At 51.4% G+C, this 18,780-nt stretch overlaps 1 protein-coding gene across 1 annotated transcript in view; it reads right to left on the bottom strand.

Annotated features, from left to right (window-relative positions):
• TRABD2B (TraB domain containing 2B) overlaps positions 1-18,780 on the bottom strand; it is a gene marked incomplete at its 5' end in the record, with an annotated part of 194,165 nt that overhangs the window by 22,989 nt on the left and 152,396 nt on the right. Inside the window, 2 exons of the mRNA XM_014534521.1 lie at positions 5,493-5,667; positions 9,922-10,068. Of these exons, the coding sequence (XP_014390007.1) occupies positions 5,493-5,667; positions 9,922-10,068 (322 nt within the window). The remainder of the gene's footprint in view (positions 1-5,492; positions 5,668-9,921; positions 10,069-18,780) is intronic.

The raw sequence follows: 18,780 nt of genomic DNA, 5'->3' as shown, positions 1-18,780 counted from the left end.
CACTGAGGGCACAGCCTTGGAGCTCAAGCCTGGCGTGAGGACCTCCGTTGTTCTTCTAGACCAGGGGTGGGCTGACTTTTTGACTCGAGGGCCACAATGGGTTCTTAAACTGGACCGGAGGGCCGGAACAAAAGCATGGATGGAGTGTTTGTGTGAACTAATATAAATTCAAAGTAAACATCATTACATAAAAGGGTACGGTCTTTTTTTTTTTTTTTTTTTTTTAGTTTTATTCATTTCAAACGGGCCGGATCTGGCCCGTGGGCCGTAGTTTGCCCACAGCTGTTCTAGACTCTCCCTTGTTCCAGAGGGCAGAGCTGGCTCCTGTTAGGGACAAACTAGCAGATGGGATGTTTCTCTGGCTGGTTGGATGCCCTGCACAGGAACAGCGACTCTGGCCAACGACTGCAGCCCAGAGTAGGTGTGCCATCTGCCACCTGTGAAGCATGTCTGAAATTCTGAGACACTTCCAGACACTGTGGCCCTGCACTCCAGCCTGGGGAGTGTGGCTGGCCAGGCGCGTTTGCCTGAGAGAGGAGAAAGCAGCTGGTGTGTGCTGCCTCTTTGTTTCTAAGGTTGAAAAGACCCTACATGGGCCATGACTGCTCTTCTGTATCCGATCATGAGCTCTGAAGGGCTTCCTTCTGTTCCTGAGTAAAGACTAAGGGGGGAAGGAAGTGGGTGTGAGTCTTGTCCTGAGGACTATGGGATGATGAAAGAATTCAGAAGTAGCTGGACCTGTATCCAGGAAACTTCAAGTGGTCTCACCTCCTCAGGAAGCCTTCTCTCACTCACTCTGCCTCCTTTCACTCAAACCTGTCAGGTATGTGTGGAATTGCTGACTTTTGGGGCTAGAAGGGATGTTAGTCCTCACCCTGTCTGGCGCCAGCCTGGAGACTGGGTGTGCTGGCTGTGGGGGTGCTCGGGGTAGCAGCTACAGCCCCTCTGTCTCTCAAGCTCACACGGCCTGCCTTTTATCCTACTTTCTGCCAGGACCTCTGCTTCCTGTGGGGGCAGGTGCCAGTAGCCCGACAAGAAGGAAGTTCCAGGTCCTGGAAGGCTCTTAGCTCCACACTCCTCCAAAGGAATCCAAGAGGGATTGAAGCAAACTAGGCCAGAATGTTAGAATGCTATGCTGATAAACGATGGGATATGAGAACCACATGATCCTAAAACAATAGGATGCTTGGGTCAAAGGACTTTGTAAGGTCAGAAGTTAGAATTATTTTCAGATCATAGCACGTGAGGGTTACAGAATGTGCGGTAACCTGTGGTAACCTCTGGCTCTCAGAGTTCGACATGAATGACCCTAGAGGTCTCCCTTGAGTCTGGCTATGTCTCCAGCCCAGCACTGCCAGTTCTGACATTAGTCATGCTGTTCCAGGATGGTTGCACAAGTAAACACGTCCTGAGAAAGCCCAGTTCCCTGGAGCTAGGGACAAAATTGTCATTTCTGTCTACTGCCTGGGACTGAGACACCCCTGTCCCCACTCCCCGAGGCCTGGGGTCCAGCAGATGCCATGTGACTGAATGGAATGAACTCGATTTTGGGTGATTTGGTCCTGGATGTCTTTATAGCACATTCCTGGGTGTTGGCAATCCTGAGGAGGTGTGTGCCTGCCCTGGAGTAGTTCATATACAGTGGGATGCTCACTGAGCAGGGGGTACTAGGATAAATTCAGGAAGTGGCCTGGAGGGCAGCATCCTCATTTGCACCCCAGCTGTTCAGTGTTGCTGTAGGAAATCTTACCACCTGTGTCTTGAGATTACTGCAGGTTCATGGGTCCTCATTGCCAGTCAGCATCGCCTGTGTTCTTGGCAGACAGAGCAGGTATGTGACAGGCATGTACCCTAATCCTGATCCAAGCAGGCATCACTAATCAATCAGGGCCTCTTCTCTGCTGAGCTCTGATGTGTGTTATCATCCCACTTTACATCCTCCCACTCCAGGCAGCCACTACCAATCAATCACAGTTGGCCCATGCTATGAAATCTATTTAACTTCTGGTCCGTGTCAGTTCTTGTGGCCAATCTCGAATTTATGGCAAATGTTCTCTTTTCTTCACACCAAGAATCTCCCATCTTCCTTCCTTTTCTCTGCAGATTACTTCACATTTTACTTTACAGAGTGGAGCTCTTGTGAGAAGCCATCAGTTGAGACCTCTCTTGCCTTCTAGCCTGCTGGCCTGCTCCCTCCTTCCCTTTGATTACAGGGGGAGGATGGCCTCCTCTGCTGAAGGCCACACCCTCTGTCTGAGCTCTGGTCACGCCCCTCCTGCCTTTTCCGAGTCCTGGGCCAGTCACTTGTTCCCACTCTCTCTCCTGTATCACCCTCCCTCTAACTCTAGTCTTTCCAGCATGTGTTAAATATGCTCAGTTCTCTCCTATCTGTAGAGAAGGTGGGTGGGAATATACAGTAACCAACTTTTTATTTTGCCAAGTAAGCACTTGAAAAGCCCCATTTGTCTTATATCACCATTATTTTTTCAAAAGAACAGTTAAACTTCAAACACAGTAGAAAAAAAGATCATTTCAGACTAAAAGATAAGCCAGCAAATTGCATAAACTTTGCTAATAAAAAATTACCCAACTTGTACTTATTTTTCTCAGTTATTTGCAGATCAGAGGAAATCCAAAAACCCACCTAAGATCTTCGGGGGCCCTTCAGGGTCAGCTTGTCCCTCTGCAGGATCCTGGCAGTCGGGAATCTGACCTCCCCTCCCCAGGGCTGGCTCACTCCTCCACAGCAGCAGCCTGGTTCCTTCCAGAACATTGATTCGCACACTCATCACAGCTACCTCCCCGAGAGGCAGGGCTTCCATCCAGGCCCCCAGACATCACCCAGGCCTGCTCAGAGTTTGCACACATGTCGGCCCCCCAACTGCCCCTGAACCTGCTGAAGTTCTTCTGCCGGCCTCCAGAGAAGGCCAAATAGAAACATCACAGACATGAGGAGAGTATTCTTTTGTGAGGTGCACCAGCTAAAAAGACAACCTCCCCACAAAATGGTCAGCATTTCTGGAAGTGTCCAGGCGAGGGCACCTGCACAGGAGAAATGGCCTTGTGGAAGCCACTCACCCTTTCCGGGCCTTGGTTTTCATCTGGAAAATGTGTGTATTAACACCCATCTTGTGGTGTTACTGTGAAGATCAAAGGCAATGTAATCCAAGAGGATAGAATGATGGCTGACACACAGTAGGGGTTTTATTATAAGAACCCTCCACCCTGGTGCAGAGTTTTAGCCCTGTGATCTAAAATGAGTGTATCCAACATAATCATACAAGACATGGCTGACACACAGTAGGGGTTTTATTATAAGAACCCTTCCACCCTGGTGCAGAGTTTTAGCCCTGATCTAAAATGAGTGTATCCAACATAATCATATGAGACGGGCATACTATCCCCATTTTACAAAGGAGAGGCTGAGGCCCATGGAGGTGAGATGGCTTTCCCAGGCTCACTTAGCGGACAGAGGTAGAGCCACACTTTACACCCAGGCATCCTGACTCCAAAGCCCTGACCCTTTGGCCCAACTCCCCCTGTGGAGCAGCACAGAGGAGGGGCCAGTCTGCCATCAGCACTGGAAAGGTCTGAATAGGCACTGGGCGGGGTGTGAGGAGTGGGGGGGGGGGGTTGGCACTGGGTGGAAGGGCAGGCACAAGTGCCACTACCCACCTCCTTTCTTAGCTTGCATGGCCCCTCCCCAGTGCTCCAGAGCCTGGAGCCTTCAGGGCCTTCACTGGCTTCTGAGGTTAGCCTGTGGCAGAACCACAGCAGGGGCCCTGCTCAGACACCTGGCAAGCTTCAGGGCCTTCACTGGCTTCTGAGGTTAGCCTGTGGGGCCCTGCTCAGACACCTGGCAAAGCTGGGCTAGCGTTGGGTGGGTGTCTTATAATTATGTTTTTGTTTCCCAAGCTATTTCCTGGGACACCCAATGAAACTGGTTCTGGGAGACCTATGCATGAGCAGCACACACGTGGGAGGTGGCTAGGCATATCTCCAGTGGCATAGACCCTTCCGTCCTTCCTCCCGCAGCCTTGGGGGCCCTGTGCCTTCTTTGAGGATGGGACAGAGGATGGATAACAAGAGTAATACTGACTTAGGTCCCCAGGGCTCAATGATATGGGAAGGCCTGAGTTGAAACCACAGAGGCACCCAGACAGAGTTCGTGGCCTTAAAGAGACTGCCCCAGAGGTCCTGTGTGTCTGAGGCCATCATGTGCCTCTCCTCATCCATGTGCTGAGGGCTGCAGAAGAGGGAACACAGGCACAGACAGACGAACCCTAGCTCTTGCCCTTCAAGTATATATGGGGTTGAATGGCAGGAGCAGGAGGCAGGGGGAAGGCGGACCTCATCAGTGGACATGTCCCATAACGAAATCAGGACCCTTCCAGGTTAGACCGACTGCTCAACTTGGTCTAACTCAGCCTGACCCAGGCAGACCCTGTGTGGGAAACAGTCCAGCGAAGGGAGGGGTGAGAGGGCAGTGGCTGTGAATGCTCACCAGGCCTCTTGCTTAATTCTCATGAAACAGAAGATGAATTTCATCAACCCAAACCGTGGTAACATGAAAAAATACATGTTTGTTGTAGCTCTGGAGCAAAAGATGACTACTAAAGGAGGCAAATGCAACCTCCTGGTCCCAACGTGGACATTACTGTCATCAGCAGTGCCAGCACAGAGACAGGAAGAAAGAATTTGGAGAAGAAGAGGGATTGGGGGAAGGAACAGGGAGAGACGCTGAGCAAGCCCTACATCTGGACATTGGGACTTCGCTTTGCACAAAGAGGCCAGAGCGCCCAGGAGAAGCATCCAGCTCATGGTCCACATTGGGATAATAAATCTTGTCATAATTGTCATGATGATGATCATGATAATGATCATGATAATGGTAGCCACCGCCGGCCGTGAGTTCTTATTACTAGTATATGGCAGGCTATTTAAATGTTGTCACTAATTTCTACAACTCTTCTCCAAGATAGATATTTTCAATTCATCAAATAGTTATTGCTATAACTCATAGAGGAGGACTTGAGCCTCTGAAAAATTACCACCCAGAGGTCATGCAGCCTGGACGGGCTGGGGCTGAGATCTGGAGGCAGGACTGGGGCATACCAGAGCCTGCCTCTGCTCACTAGGTCACATGGCCCTGGCTCTGCTGGAGGTGGGGGATCCAAGGCTGGGCTGGGTAGTGGGAGCTAGCTCAGTTCTGGGCTCCCGACATGGCCTCCTGGGACATGAAGGGGCCACAGAAGCTGTCCTGGCCTTGGCCGGGGCCACCCCTTTACCACGGGGACTATAATGAAAAAACTCTTGACTAGAAGGATGAGAACCACTTTGGGTCCCAGCTCTGCTAAGCACCTTGTAACTTTCCCTGCCCCATTGCGGGCCTCAGCTTTTCCCTTTATGAAGCAGAGATCAGGAAAGGGTTTAGCAAATCTCCCAGCCCTTAGGAATTCTGAAAATAATCCCTTCCCCACTCCGGTCCAAACCTGCTCCGAAGGCAAAGAAGCAGATCTTGTCTTCGTTCTCCTGAAGAAGCGCCATGACCCTCTTCCCCATGCGCTCGTTCCGCTTGTAGATGAGCTCCTGGCGGAAGTAGCTGTCGATCTCCTGGGCTGTCACCTGCTCGTGCGGCGGGAGCGTCGTGTTGATAAAGTTGGGCAGCTGTGAAGGTAAGACAGAGGCTGCCTTCAGGCTGCCCCAGGTGGGCGAGCAACTTACCTTTCTTATGTCCCCACATGGGCTATATGTTTTTCATCAATTCCCAAACCCTTTGAGATGAGTGTGGTTATTCCAGCTTTATAAGTGAAGAAAGCAAGAATGGAAAGGTCCAGAGACATGTGCAAAGGCACATAGCTAGAAAAGAGGCCAAGCCAGGAAGAGTCCAGACTGCTGCCCTCCCACATGTACCCTTCCGTGTCTCTGCCTTGCTGAACCTCAGCTTCCAGGCACTGAGGTCCTGGGAGACGGCCAGAGCTCAGTTGCTTTACTGCCCTCCCTTCGGCAGCCTGGCACTGGCACATCTGGGAAATTCTGTTCAGCAAGAAGGTGTGGATGGTCAGCTGAGCTGCCTGGGGTAGCAGAAAGGCCATAGGGTATGGGCTTCAGGCCCTGTTCTGACACTGTGTGACTTTGGCCAAGTTACTTAACTTTCCTGAGCCTCAGTTGCCTCATTTGTAAGATGGGGCTGACAGTGATTTTTGGGGTTACATGAGATGATGGCTGCTCTATGAGCCACGTTCAGCCCACTCCACCCTAACTTGGGTTTTCCCAATGCCTGAGCCTTGGTTGGCCACTGTCTGTTGCCACCACTATCTCTTCACCCCCAGCTCCATCACTTCCCGGGACATAACCAAACTCCTCCATCCTTCTTAGAAACTTCAATTCTAAGACATGGCTTTCTCCCATAATGGTGGCCTGTTTAGCAACCTGGCCTGGAACTATCCAGATTTCTCAGCTCTGGGCCCACTGTCCACACCCAGCCACGTGACCTGGGGCCTGCAGAACTGACATGTTCTTGAACTAGGCAGAGAGCAACTTGACTTCAGGGGCAGAGCCTTTATCAATGCCTGGAACAGAAGAGGCGTTCAGAAAAGGGTTCTGGAACTTTGAACATAGAGCTGTGCTGTCCTTCCTGACCACATGGCCTTCTCCTGCATTCTTCCATTCCCAGCAAGTTGTCTTTCCATTTGGGTGGCGGGTCCAGGTGTCCTGCACCGTGGCCTGCAACATGTTGGTGTGACTTAGAGGAAGCCATGGCCATGGAGGAAAGAGAACAGACCTTCTCTTTTCCCACACCTGTCAACCTCCACACTGTTGCTCACGGCATGTCTTCCTCCTGGTGTCTCTTCTTCCATTTCTCTGTCTTCACTAACCCAGGCCTAAAGCACGGGCCACGAGGCCCGGCTGACTGATGGACTAGCTAGATGGAGAGTCTGGCACCAGAAGACTAATTTCCTGCAGGTTTTAGCCCCCAGAAGAATCATGTGGCCCAGCCACATGGCTTCTAGAGCCACTGACGAGTTGTCAACACTCTTTCTGAGGAAAATGAAGGCATCAACAGAGGCTGAGCCCTGAGGGACTTAGAGAAGGCCGAACATCTGTCTCTGATATCTGCTGGCCAAGGACCAGTGTGCTCCCCAGGGCGAGAGGGGAGGGGCTGCTTTGCCAGAAAGGCCTGGCTTGTTGTTCTAGGCTGAGCAGGACAATGCTATGGCTGGTGTCTCCTATAGAATTGTAGGTAGCAGCCATGCCAGTGTCTCATAGGCTTTTGGGCGGATGGATAAATAAAGAAATGGAGCTCTTACTACATCCCCTACTGTGGAAGGGATGATTGGCAGCCCTGACAGCACAGGCCACACTTAGATTTGCTGCAGCCACAAGAAAGGCAACCCTGCAGGCTTCCAAGTGGAGGGGAATACAGAGAGCTGGGACCCAGAGGGGTTATTTCTGGAAGCATGGCCCTCTCAGGCTTCTCTTCATTCCTTGAACATGGGAAAGAATGTAAGACACTGTTGTACCAACACACACATATTTGTTCATACAGTGAATGAGTGGATGGTTGAATGAGCTGAGAGGCAGTAGAGTTATGGTGATATGAATATGGGTCCAGAAGTCAGACAGCCAGGACAACTTGGGCTGGATCCCTCTTCTGCCACTCTCCAGCTGGGCGGCTCTATAACTAGCAAGTGACTTGGCCTCTCTGAGACTCAGTTTCGAAATTGGTAACATGAGGGTAATATTTTTATTGTCCATACACAGACACTTTTGAGAGTGAAAGCTCATATATAATTAAGAGTCAGAATAACTACCAGGTGTGGGGCAGTCTGCCCTAACCATGAACCTGGAATGTCCTGGAAAAAACCAAGACATGTTCACTTTGTGAGGTGCCTCCTGTGGCTCCCAAACCCCTTGATACCCTCTCAGACACAGATCCCACAGTGTTCTCATGGGCAAGTCTGACTCTCCACTGGGCTGCAAGCTCCACCCATGGCAGCAGACACAGTCTGAGGATGCTCTATGGCCCCCTAGCTCGATATAGGGTTGGACCAGTGAGAGTTCTCAGAAGGTGTCTGTTGGATGAATGGGGTGAAGAAAAAGGATGAGGCCATTGGGGCCTCTGATGCATGAAGACAGCACTCAACTCTCATACCTGACCCAGTCCTGGTCGTGGGTCAGGGGAGCCCACACTGAGGTCACACCCACAGCCCCAGCCTGTCTTCTCATCCCCCCATCTCAGACCCATCGCTCTAGGGCCCTGGGGGCCTGACGTGTCCTCTTTAAAATCTTATCGTGTGTCCTGCACTTAAATTTGTCACAGAAGATTTAGGGCTGCCAAAAAGTCTAATGACATCATTAATTTGCTCCCATCCCCACCCAGGACCCACAGGACCCACCCTTGGCATTGAGCAAAGGCTCATCAGCATGAAACAGGCAGAGACTATTGGCAGCCACTGGGCAGCCCAGGGAACTTGGGTGTCTCACCCAACTCCTTTGTAGCTTCAATGTTCAACTTTCTGATGTTAAATGTTCTTTAGCTTCCTAAGGAATGAATGGAGATTCGCTTTTCCACACATGCACACTCTTGGTCAGCAAGCAGAGGAGGCCTTCCTGGTTCTCTGAAGGCTCTGAAGGCCATCTCTTCGTCATCTCCGTCTCTGCCCCTGCCTAAGCCATGCTCACTGTGGCCACTGCCATCACAGCTCCATGCACCAGGCTAGTCGTACGAAGCTGACATTTAGTTGTGACTTCTTTTGTGCCATGCACTGTGCTATGCATTTTCCAAAACTGATCTTACTTAATCCCTACAATGACATAGGCAGCCCACCCGCCAGAGACAGATCACAGAAAATCTGAGCTTGCCATCTCCTAAGGCCACCCCATTCCCCCTCCCCCAGCTTAGTGTCAGCCACAGCCTGGCGAGGCTCTGTCCTGCATGCCCCTCCCCCCAACCTGGCCACACCATGGCCTGGACATCTCAGGTGGTGACCAGGTCCCCTCTGCAACACAGCTCTGTCTGCTCAGGGCTCACCAGCCTCTCCCTAAAGGAGGAAGCAGGGCAGGGCTCTGTCACAAAGGGAATGGCTGGTGGGATGCCTATGAGCCTAGTGGTATCTTAGTTCTCTCCTCCCTCCTTCTTCACCATGATAGTCAGAGCTCTCAGAATCTGAGCCTCCTGTGGCCAGGTCTCTGGATCCCTTCTCCCTCCTTCTCTACACCAAACCATGCACAATGTGTGTCTTACTACATTCGTTCATGCACCAGTTGCTCACCGATGCACGCTTGTGCCAGGCCCTGTGCTGGCACTGGGACCGAGAGATGAGCACCACACCCTTGCTCTCAGGAGCGCTGGCTCCAGTGGGGTGGCGCATGGGCAGAATGACACAGCCTAGGCCCCAGCTGTGCCTCCAATGCAAACTCTCACCCTCCTCCTGGTAGAGCCATGCTCAGCCTCTCGGGGTCCCACCCACTGTCTGCCCAGCCTATGGGTGGTTTTTCCTTTAGGCTTTAAAACAAGGCAGAATGCTTTGGGCTAGACTCCAGCCCATGCTCTGAGTCTGAGTAACTGTGGGCTTTTTCTCTCCCTGGGCTTTAATTTCACTAGATGCTGAACTGGATGCCCTCTTCTTCCAGGCTAAGCTTTCAGGGTCTACACACATCAGGCTCAAATACCGCTCTTCATAACCTGATAACCCAACAGATAATGAGTGGTGTGGCCTTGGGCAAGTTTCCTCCCCTCTCTGAGCCTCAGTTTCCCCATAGAATGGGGATCCCAATAGCTCCTGCTTACCATGGTTGGAGAAAAGATTGTGCTTGGCACACAGTAGGCGTCTAATAAATGCCAGGCGGGTTCACATGGGCCTGGCCTTGGGAACTAGTGATGCAGAGGCTGTCTGGGCTGGAGGAGGGGAGCCTCACCTGTGACGTGTCATGGTTGAAGATGACGGCATTGAGGTCCCCACAGTTGTAGTGCTTGATGAGGTCCTCTGTGGTGTAGGGCGCCTGCAGGCTCCCAGCCCGCACGCTCTCGTGCTGCAGCAGGGTCTGGTTCAGGGCAAACAGCACCTGGGCAGAGGGAAGAAAGAGAAATAAGCGCTGTGCTCAGGGACCTGGCTGAGGTCCCCGACACCTCCAGGACTGGCGGTCCTCCCTCTGGACTTTGGGGCAACAGGCCCTGAAACAGAGAAGGTGTGTGGGGCCGGCACCAGCTGGCGCAGTCTGAGCGTTTCCACATTTCCCGCTCCTTACTCACCGGCCTCTGAACACGTGCAGCCTGTTCCCGTCCCCAGCCCTCTGCCCACACCGTCCCCACTCCTGCGAAAAATATTAACATCTTTTTTAAAAAAAAATGTTTTTTAAAAATTGATTCTAGAGAGAGGGGAAGAGAAAGTGAGGGGGGGGGGGAGAGAGAGACATCGATCTGATGCCTCCTGCATGCCCCCCACCAAGATCGAGCAGCCAGCAACCCAGGCATGTGCCCTGACCAGGAATCAAACTGGCGACCTCTCGATGCATGGGACGATGCTCAACCAACTGCGCCACACTGACCAGGGTTGAGTATTAACATCTTATCTAATGATGTGACAAAATGAGAACCCTAATTGTGTCTGGGTTTTGGAATGATGGGTAAGTTTTCCTTTGGGCTCTTCTTTTCCTGTGTTTAGGAAAGTTCTAGAATGAGCACAGACTCACTTTGTAATTGGGAGTACCCGCCAAACAAAGCAAACAAACAAATGACCAAAACAAGCTTAGATGTCAAGGCCTAACAGAAATGCCACCTGCTCCAGAAGCCATCCTCACACCAGGCAAAGGCCTAGGAGCTGGGCCCCCAGGGCTGACCCATGCCCCCCAGGTCAGACACATTCACACGTGTTTCCTCAAGGGCCTCTATGCTGGGCCCTGGGGGCACCGCTGTTACCCAGGCAGACCAGCCAGGCACCGGGACCACTTGGAGTGCTACCGAATATCAGATGCCCAGCTCCCACCCCTGGAATTGGAATCTAAGGTGGAGCCAGAATGTGGGTTTTAACAGGCTCCCTGGAACTTCTCCACAGCCCAATGGCTCCTGGTGTTTGAGGACCAGGGGTCTAATGGAACTTGGCCCACCTGAGGTCTGAGAGCCCTGAGACATGATCTAAAAGGTCCCCTTTTAGGTGGGAAATGGAGGCCCATGAGGGGAAGGGACTTGCTCAGTTTCACACAGTGACTGTATCCCCGACTCCCTTGGCCAACTAATAGGAGGAGCCAGACATTATTTAAGTTATTTAGCACAGATATAGGGAAAAACTTGTTGCATGTCTTGTGCAAAACATCAGGAGGTGATCTTGGGCTACCTGGCCCATCAGTCCTCAGGCCCTGCTTATTCTGTTTGCACAGTCTGTTGGATGACAGTCCCCCAGCCTCTTGATCCACACCAATTCAGGCCCAGGCATCTCTCACTGGGTCCACTGCATTAGCCACTCCCATGCTGTCCCTACAGACCTCCCATCCAGCCCATTTTCTTCTGCCACCGTCATCTTTTAAAAGCACAAATCTGATGGTCTCCTCTTTCTTGCTCAAAACTTTCCTGGGTGTCTCCTGCCCTCCCATAAAGGCCTAGGTCTTCAAGAGAGTCTGTAAGGCAGTGACCTGGACCCTGCTGTGGTCAATGACTATGTTTTCTACCCAGCCCTTGTGTCCTCAAGTGCTCAACTATGCAGCCATCTCTGTGCCTTGTACATGCTATTTCCTGTGCATTCTACCTCCAATCTCCACTTGCAAATTCAGACTTGGCCATATAGGCTCAGCTCAGATATCTCCTCCACTAAACTTCTCTGAGCCCCCCATGGGACTCCCAAGGTCTCCTTGTATCCATGCCGTTGTTCCTGGAACTCAGTAGCTCCCTCCCATTCTGATTCTGGACTTGCCCTATAGCCAATGGGATGTTAGCAACTAGTTCAAGTAGCGGCCTGAAAAGCTCTAATGTGCTTCTGCTGCCTCTTACTCCCCCACTACTGCCCCGAAGGCGGCCCAGGCTAGTCTGCGGGGGGTGAGACATGGAGGGCAGAGCCACATTGCTTCAGTTGTCCCACCAAGACCATCCTCACCCAGCCAACAGCCAGGCAGCTTCCAGACATGCAAGCAAGCCCAGCAGAGCCCACTTGCAACTGGGCCCAGATAGCTGAGCAAACGCTCACCACCGTCGCCACACAGCACAGTTGTGGCGACACGTTCCTCCATGTTTCCCTCCACTACAGCGTGAACATGAGAATGTAATGCTGTCTCTCCCAATAGGCTATGAGCTTCTTGAAGACAGGAAGTGCCCCTTACGCATTTTGTGTTTGTAATACTCAGCATGGGACCTGGAAAAGACAGCACGCTACCCCACCCTTTCCTTAGCACTTTGATAGCTGCTGTGGTCACTTCATAGTTCAAGGCTGCTTGGTAATCCCTCAGACTAGCCCCTAGAATGTTGGCACCCTGTCTGCATTTGGGGCACACCATAACCACCTGGCAGAAGTTCCCACCAAGTGGTGTCACTACATGGCTTCAGACAGAAAAGCTCATGCAGTAAGTACACAAAATCTGCCCAAAATACTGTCCTGGGCAATGGGGCCAAGCTGTGCTTGCTAGATCAGCTCTACCCCTCCCCTCCCACAGTTGTTTCTGGTGGTGAGGAGAGCTGGATTGAGCTTGGATGCAGCAGCCCAGGCTGCTCCCCCTAATGAGCTGGCTGGAGATGAGGTCAGACCCCACCACCCCACCTCTGGGCCTTCTCCAGGCTCTGGCCACTACCCCTGCAATTCGATCTGTGGCCACCTGGTGCAGGGTGTTGATGGCAGCATGGTGGCTGGGGATGGATCGCAGGAGGCAGTGGACCTGTTGCTGAGGACATTGCTAAGGCAACAGGCACTTCCTCCCACATGGCACATGCCTTGGATGAAAGCATCCGTGTCAAGCTGGAACGCTCTGCTTTCCTCCTCTGGGGGCTGAGACACACAGACCTCCTGTGACCACACCCTGTGGCTGCACACACCTGCCTGGTGCTTCTCAGCATAGGCTTGGCCGAGCACCACTTGGCTTGTGATGAGGTCATCTGCCCAGGCACCCAGAAGACACGCCTGGAGGAGAAATGGCTCCCTTGGACCTTCTTAGCCACACAAAGTCATTTCCTCAGTCACACGGCCCTCACGGAGCCTGGAGGTACTCTAGTGAATTAAGCACTTACAATCTGCAGGGCGCGAAGAACAATTCTGGCAGTAGAAAGTGCTGGCTAAATGCTGGCTAAATGACACTTGGAAGAACAGAGTTAGACCTTAACTTTTCTTGATTGGAGCTGGATGGGACCCTGGATGTCATCAGGTCCAGTGGTTTTCCAAACCTTTTTTAGCCATGGGATCCCTTCTTTGTTGTTATTGTTTTCCAGAGGAATCTTACTTGGAATTCAAAATGTGGAGCAGATAAAAATAGAAACTTCTCTGATTGACATAAGGGAGGCAGGCTGGAGCCTGAAGTCCTGCTATTTTAATGTCCCCTGCAGCAGAGACTCCCAAAGCTTCTCCATGGAACTCATGGGTACCATGGAGCCCAGTTTGAGAACCACTGATCATCCCATGCCCTCAACACATAGAAGATAAGAAGAGATAGGAGCCCAAAGTGGGCAGGATGGGGCTCACCCAAGGCCGCACTGTGAGCTGGGGTGGAGTGGGCTCACACCCCACTCTCCTGACACCCAGCCCGGGGTGCTATGCAGTCCCTTGGACCTCTGGGCAGGATTTCTAGCTGTCCATTGGCACAGTCCACGTTCATCCTACATACATGGCCACACCCATGTTCTTTCTGGAGCCTTGTGGAATAGCCGGAAATGGCCAGGAAGTATTTATTATTAGCTTGTGACAGATAGAAAACTGAGGCCAGAACACTGAGAGGCATCCAGCGGAGTATGGTGGGCTGGGACTGAAACCTGAGCCTGTCATCTAGAGACTCCCCCTACCTCTGGGTGGGGTTTGGTGCTTCCCTTGGTCTTGGCACTTATCCCACTGAAGTGTCCTCTTCAGATCATCCCCTTCGCTCTGCTTGTCTAGACCGAGAGCTCTGCAAGGGCAGGAAGCCTGCCCCTCTGTTCACTGTTGAACTGCAGACGTTCAGGAACTGCTTCAGGTAGAAGGAGGCTGACCCTGAATCCTGGGCCTTTCCCCCAAACCTCCCACCTCGGATCCATCCTTTGCCACTTACCGCAGCAGTCTCACAAAGCCATTATTAGGATCACTATGTTTACTGAGCACTTACTATGTGTCAGGAACCCTTTAAACTCATATTAATTTAGTTAATTTTTATCATAATTCTGAGGTAGGTCTAGTACTAGTCCGATAGATTTTTAAAAATCCAAACAAATAACAAAGAGACATTAACTCATCAAAGGTGACAAAACTGGGGGGGTATGTGCACTTGCACGTTGGCAGTCTACCGAGAGGACCATCCTCTTGGTTTACCAATGCTCACCAGAGCTGCCCTCTGCTCTCTGTGGGAGACCGCCAGCAGCGATAGTGTCCCTATTACAAACAGGACACCAAGAAGCAGAGGGGAAGGACAGGCCCAAGGCCACATAGCTTGTAAAGGAAGAGCTAGGATTTGAGGTCATGTCTGTCTGGCTCCAGAACAGGTCCTCACGACCAGGACTTCAAAATAAAATGTGCTCCATCCTGAGCATTCTTGGTGCTTCCAATAGACACAGGGAAGCTATGCTCATTCATTCACTGAACAAACATTTACCTTCTGTGAGCATTCTTGGTGCTTCCAATAGACACAGGGAAGCTACGCTCATTCATTCATTGAACAAACATTTACCTTCTGCCGATTCTCTGCAGGGATCTGGGATTGATGGATTAATTGGGCGTGGTTTTCACCCACATGGATCTCATTTTAGAGACCGATTTGCCAACTGGCCATGCCAGTAGAGAGGGTGGTTAAGTGGGGCTCGAGGCCTTGTGTAGAAGCACCACCTTGCTTCTCTCCCATTCACCCTGAATTCCCAAGCCTGCCCTACTCACAGGCTCCCGGGCCATGGTGCCTTCTGCTCCCGGCCACTTTAGCCTAACATACCCTCCTCGCCCGGAGCCTCGGTGGCCCACTCTAGGATAATGTTTATGATAAGGCTTTGACATGGAATAACAAACACCAGGTGAAGGCTAGAGCCGCCTCGCTCCCCCTGGACGTCTGTGTGCAAAGGCCCTGCCACCAAGAGCCCCTGAGCATCCCGCTGGCCCCCCTCACCAGTGCTTGCGGCCGGGAGCTGGCCTGCGGCGTCTGCTGAATGTAGCCCGGAATTTAAACACATCTTCAAACACGGGCCTAGGATGGAGTGAGGCAGGCGCCAGGAGGGTGCGGACGGGTTTATTGTTCCAGATTAGTCTAGTAAACAGTCCTGAAAGGGCTGAGATGGTGAACACTGAGGCCTTGTGTTCACTTGACGGCTCAGCAACGTCCTTTAGAGAGGAAGGCAGCAGGGCCCTTTGTCAGGCGTATGTTGGGACCTGGGGCTCCTGTGGACAGGCTGGGCTCTCAGGCTGGGGTGCGAAGTGGGCAATGAGCACTTCTCACAGGGAAGTCACAGCAAAGGCCCCACCCGCTCAGAGATGCTCACCGAGCACCTGCCATGCGCCAGGCCCTGCTCTAGATGCCGGGGACCTAGGGACAAACAGACCCAAAGCCTGCCTCATCGAGCTTACCTGCTGGGTGGACATGGAGAATAAATAAGAGAATTAGCAAAATATTGATATTTTGAATGTTAGAGACATAGCAATGATTCCACTGAACCGGAAGTTAAGTCTGCCCCCTGGCCACTGGGCTCCTCATGACTCTGGATCAACAGGCAGGGAAGGGAGTCACGGTGCTGGCTGGTGACTTGTCCTGACGACCGAGGGAGCTGGACTGCTACCCTCACTGGCGGTAAGGAAGGGGTGTGCGCACAGCAGGTCTCTGAGGACATCTCAGTATCACCACCCCCTGCCCTAACGAACATCAGAGAAAACGACAACACAATCCAGGCAGGACTGTGGATGGCCCAGGACCCTCAGGAATCAAGGCTTGGGTTAGCTTGCTGGGTACAGAACCACACCAGCTGAGGTGCTTTCAGGAGGCCGAGGGAATATGGACGTGGTCAGGGGAGAATGGGGTTTTAAACACCAGCTCCGACCATGTGACTGGTTACAGAAACAAGGACCTTGTTGTCAGGACTACTTCTCCCTTATTTTGTTAAGAATGTGTATGTGTGTATATGCAACATTTTTTGTTTTCTTCTTTCTCTTCTTTTTTCTGTTCTTCTCCCCCATCATGTAATGGCAGACTGTATATTATAGTATTTAAGTACTGTTAACTCTACATCATATATATGTAAGTTATGGGACATCAGAAGAAGAGTAAACAGCATTCAGCGAAGGCATGAGTGCCTTTCGGTTATACACAGGATCATGACATCAGGCTAGGTGGAATTATGACCTTCCTATTGTCTTTTTTTTGGAGATTAAATATGGTTTGAGGATATGGTTGCCACATTGACAAGGGTAGACTTGTGATGCCAATTTTGTCAACTTGGCTAGGTCATGGTACTCAGATATTTGGTCAAACATTCTTCTAGATGTTTCTGTGAAGATACCTTTTTAGGTGAGATTAGTATTTAAACCAGTAGACTAATTGAATAAGGGAGGGCTTTATCTAATAAATTGAAGGTCTTAATAGAAAGAGGCCAACTTCTCTCAAGGCAGGGAATTCTGCCTACAGACTGCCTTTGGACTTGAATTCCTTTTCCCTGAGTTTCCAACCTGCCCTGCAGATTTTAGACTTGCCAGCTTCCACAATGTGAGCCAATTCCTTAAAATAAATATGTATTTAAGTATCTATGTATCTATGTATCCATCCTATTAGTTCTGTTTCTCCGATAATCCTGACAAATAGAGTGTTTGTATTACATAGAGAAAATGAGGCAGAAAAGGGGTGGGGAGTGACGAGGGAAGGGGGAACAGGAGGTACAAAGGACCCATGCATATGTGAGGAGGAGCAGGGTGAACAATGGGTGATGGCGTCAGTTGATTAGCATGCCAGGTTCCATGAGCCATTATAAGGCTATTGAGAAAACATCCACCCCATAATCCTTCTGGAAAAGGGATTATTATTCCCATGTGACAGATGAGGAAACTGAGGCCTTGAGATGGTAAAGTCGCTTGCATAATGTCTCACATTGGAGAACTGGAGCAGGGATTCAAACACAAGCCCAGCTGACAGGCCGTGGGTTCTTTCTGATCCCCCTAGGCGCCACCCACCGAGCCACCTTCACCCCACCATTGGTGGGAAGGACAGACATAAACAGAAAGTGGGGGCCAGTGTGGGAGGCCCAAATTCTGAACGGTGAGCTGGAAAGGAGAAGGGGTGCTAGAACCTTAGCCCTGGGGCCTGGTCAGAGCTGACATAGGAGGAGAGGAAAGAGATCATCTTTGCCAAGGTAACCCTGCCTGGATTTTCCCCCCCCCCCCCATTTTCACTCTTTGTCACACCCCACCCGGCGCCGACAGAACCTCATTCAGACCCTCATTTGTGCTGAGCTTTTCTTCCTTGCTCTGCCTCTGCCTGGGACCCTCTTTCCACCCTCTGGTTCACACCCCCATTTCACCTGCTGCAGAGGCTCCTTCCTCAGAGCACTTCCCCGGGCCATGCACGGGGCAGCTCCTGCCTAATGCCCCCAAAGCACCTGACACTCCCTGGACAGGCATTCCCCCTGCTTCACTGCTATCAATGCTCATCCTTCCTGCTCAAGGGGACACTTGAAGGGCAGGCAAATCATTTGTCCTTGTGCTGTTTCTCCAGCGAAGAGCACAGTGCCTGACATATACAGCAAAGGCTTAAAAATATTTTAGAATGAATTTGAATAAATGAATGAATGAAAGCTGAATGAACCACCCTTTCCAAATCCCATCCCAAGCAGCTCCCTGTGGGGACCCAGTGCCTCTAGGGTACAGAGCGGGAGAGCTGAGCCCCCTGGATCCTGGGCCGCTCAGTCTGTCAGCGCCCTGGGTCGGAGAGGAGGGCAGTCTACCTGGCAGGAAGCCTTCCCGAGCTGGGGGGACATTTCCTCAAAGGTCAGAGCCCACCAGGCTCTGGCTGAGCTTTATTTATTTATTCTCCTTGCCCCATCGGCAGCAGCAAAGCAGTGCTGACAACTTCCCTGCTTCCTGCTCAGTGTCCCGAGTCCCCCGGGCCCACGGCACAGAATCCTGTCTCCGGATACTGCGCTACTAAGCAGCGGGCATCCAAGTAAACACAGGTTTCCTGGAGCTTGGACTGGCTCTGGACTGGGAGGCAGAGTGAGGATCTAGTCACCATCTGAATCTCCACCAGGAAGCCCTGGGCAAGTCACTCTTCTTCCCTGGGCCTTGTTTTACCCACCCACGAAAAGGATCAATTCACATGTCACTGAACAAATGTTTATTGAGCACTTAGATATTGTTCCAGGCCCCGGAGGTATAGCAGTAAACACAACAAATAAAGTTCCCTGCCAGAAAGGAATTTTTATTTGTTGGAGGAAGCTGGCAATAAACATAAACAACTAGTAAGACATCTATGTTAAAGAATGACCATTGCTAAGGCAAGGAGTATAGAAAGTGCGTGTGTGTGTGTGTGTGTGTGTATGTGTGTGTGTGTGTGTGTGTGTGTTGGGGGGTTGACATTTTAGATATGATGTCCAGGAAAGGCACAATGAGAAGTGACATTTGAGAAGAGATCTGATGAAGATGAAAGAAGTGGTCA

The sequence above is a fragment of the Myotis brandtii genome, unplaced genomic scaffold (genome assembly GCF_000412655.1).
Source record: "Myotis brandtii unplaced genomic scaffold, ASM41265v1 scaffold1308, whole genome shotgun sequence".
NCBI lineage: Eukaryota > Metazoa > Chordata > Mammalia > Chiroptera > Vespertilionidae > Myotis > Myotis brandtii.
The sequence above is the reverse complement of the archived record's forward strand: the minus strand, read 5'-3'. Positions and strand labels throughout refer to the sequence as shown.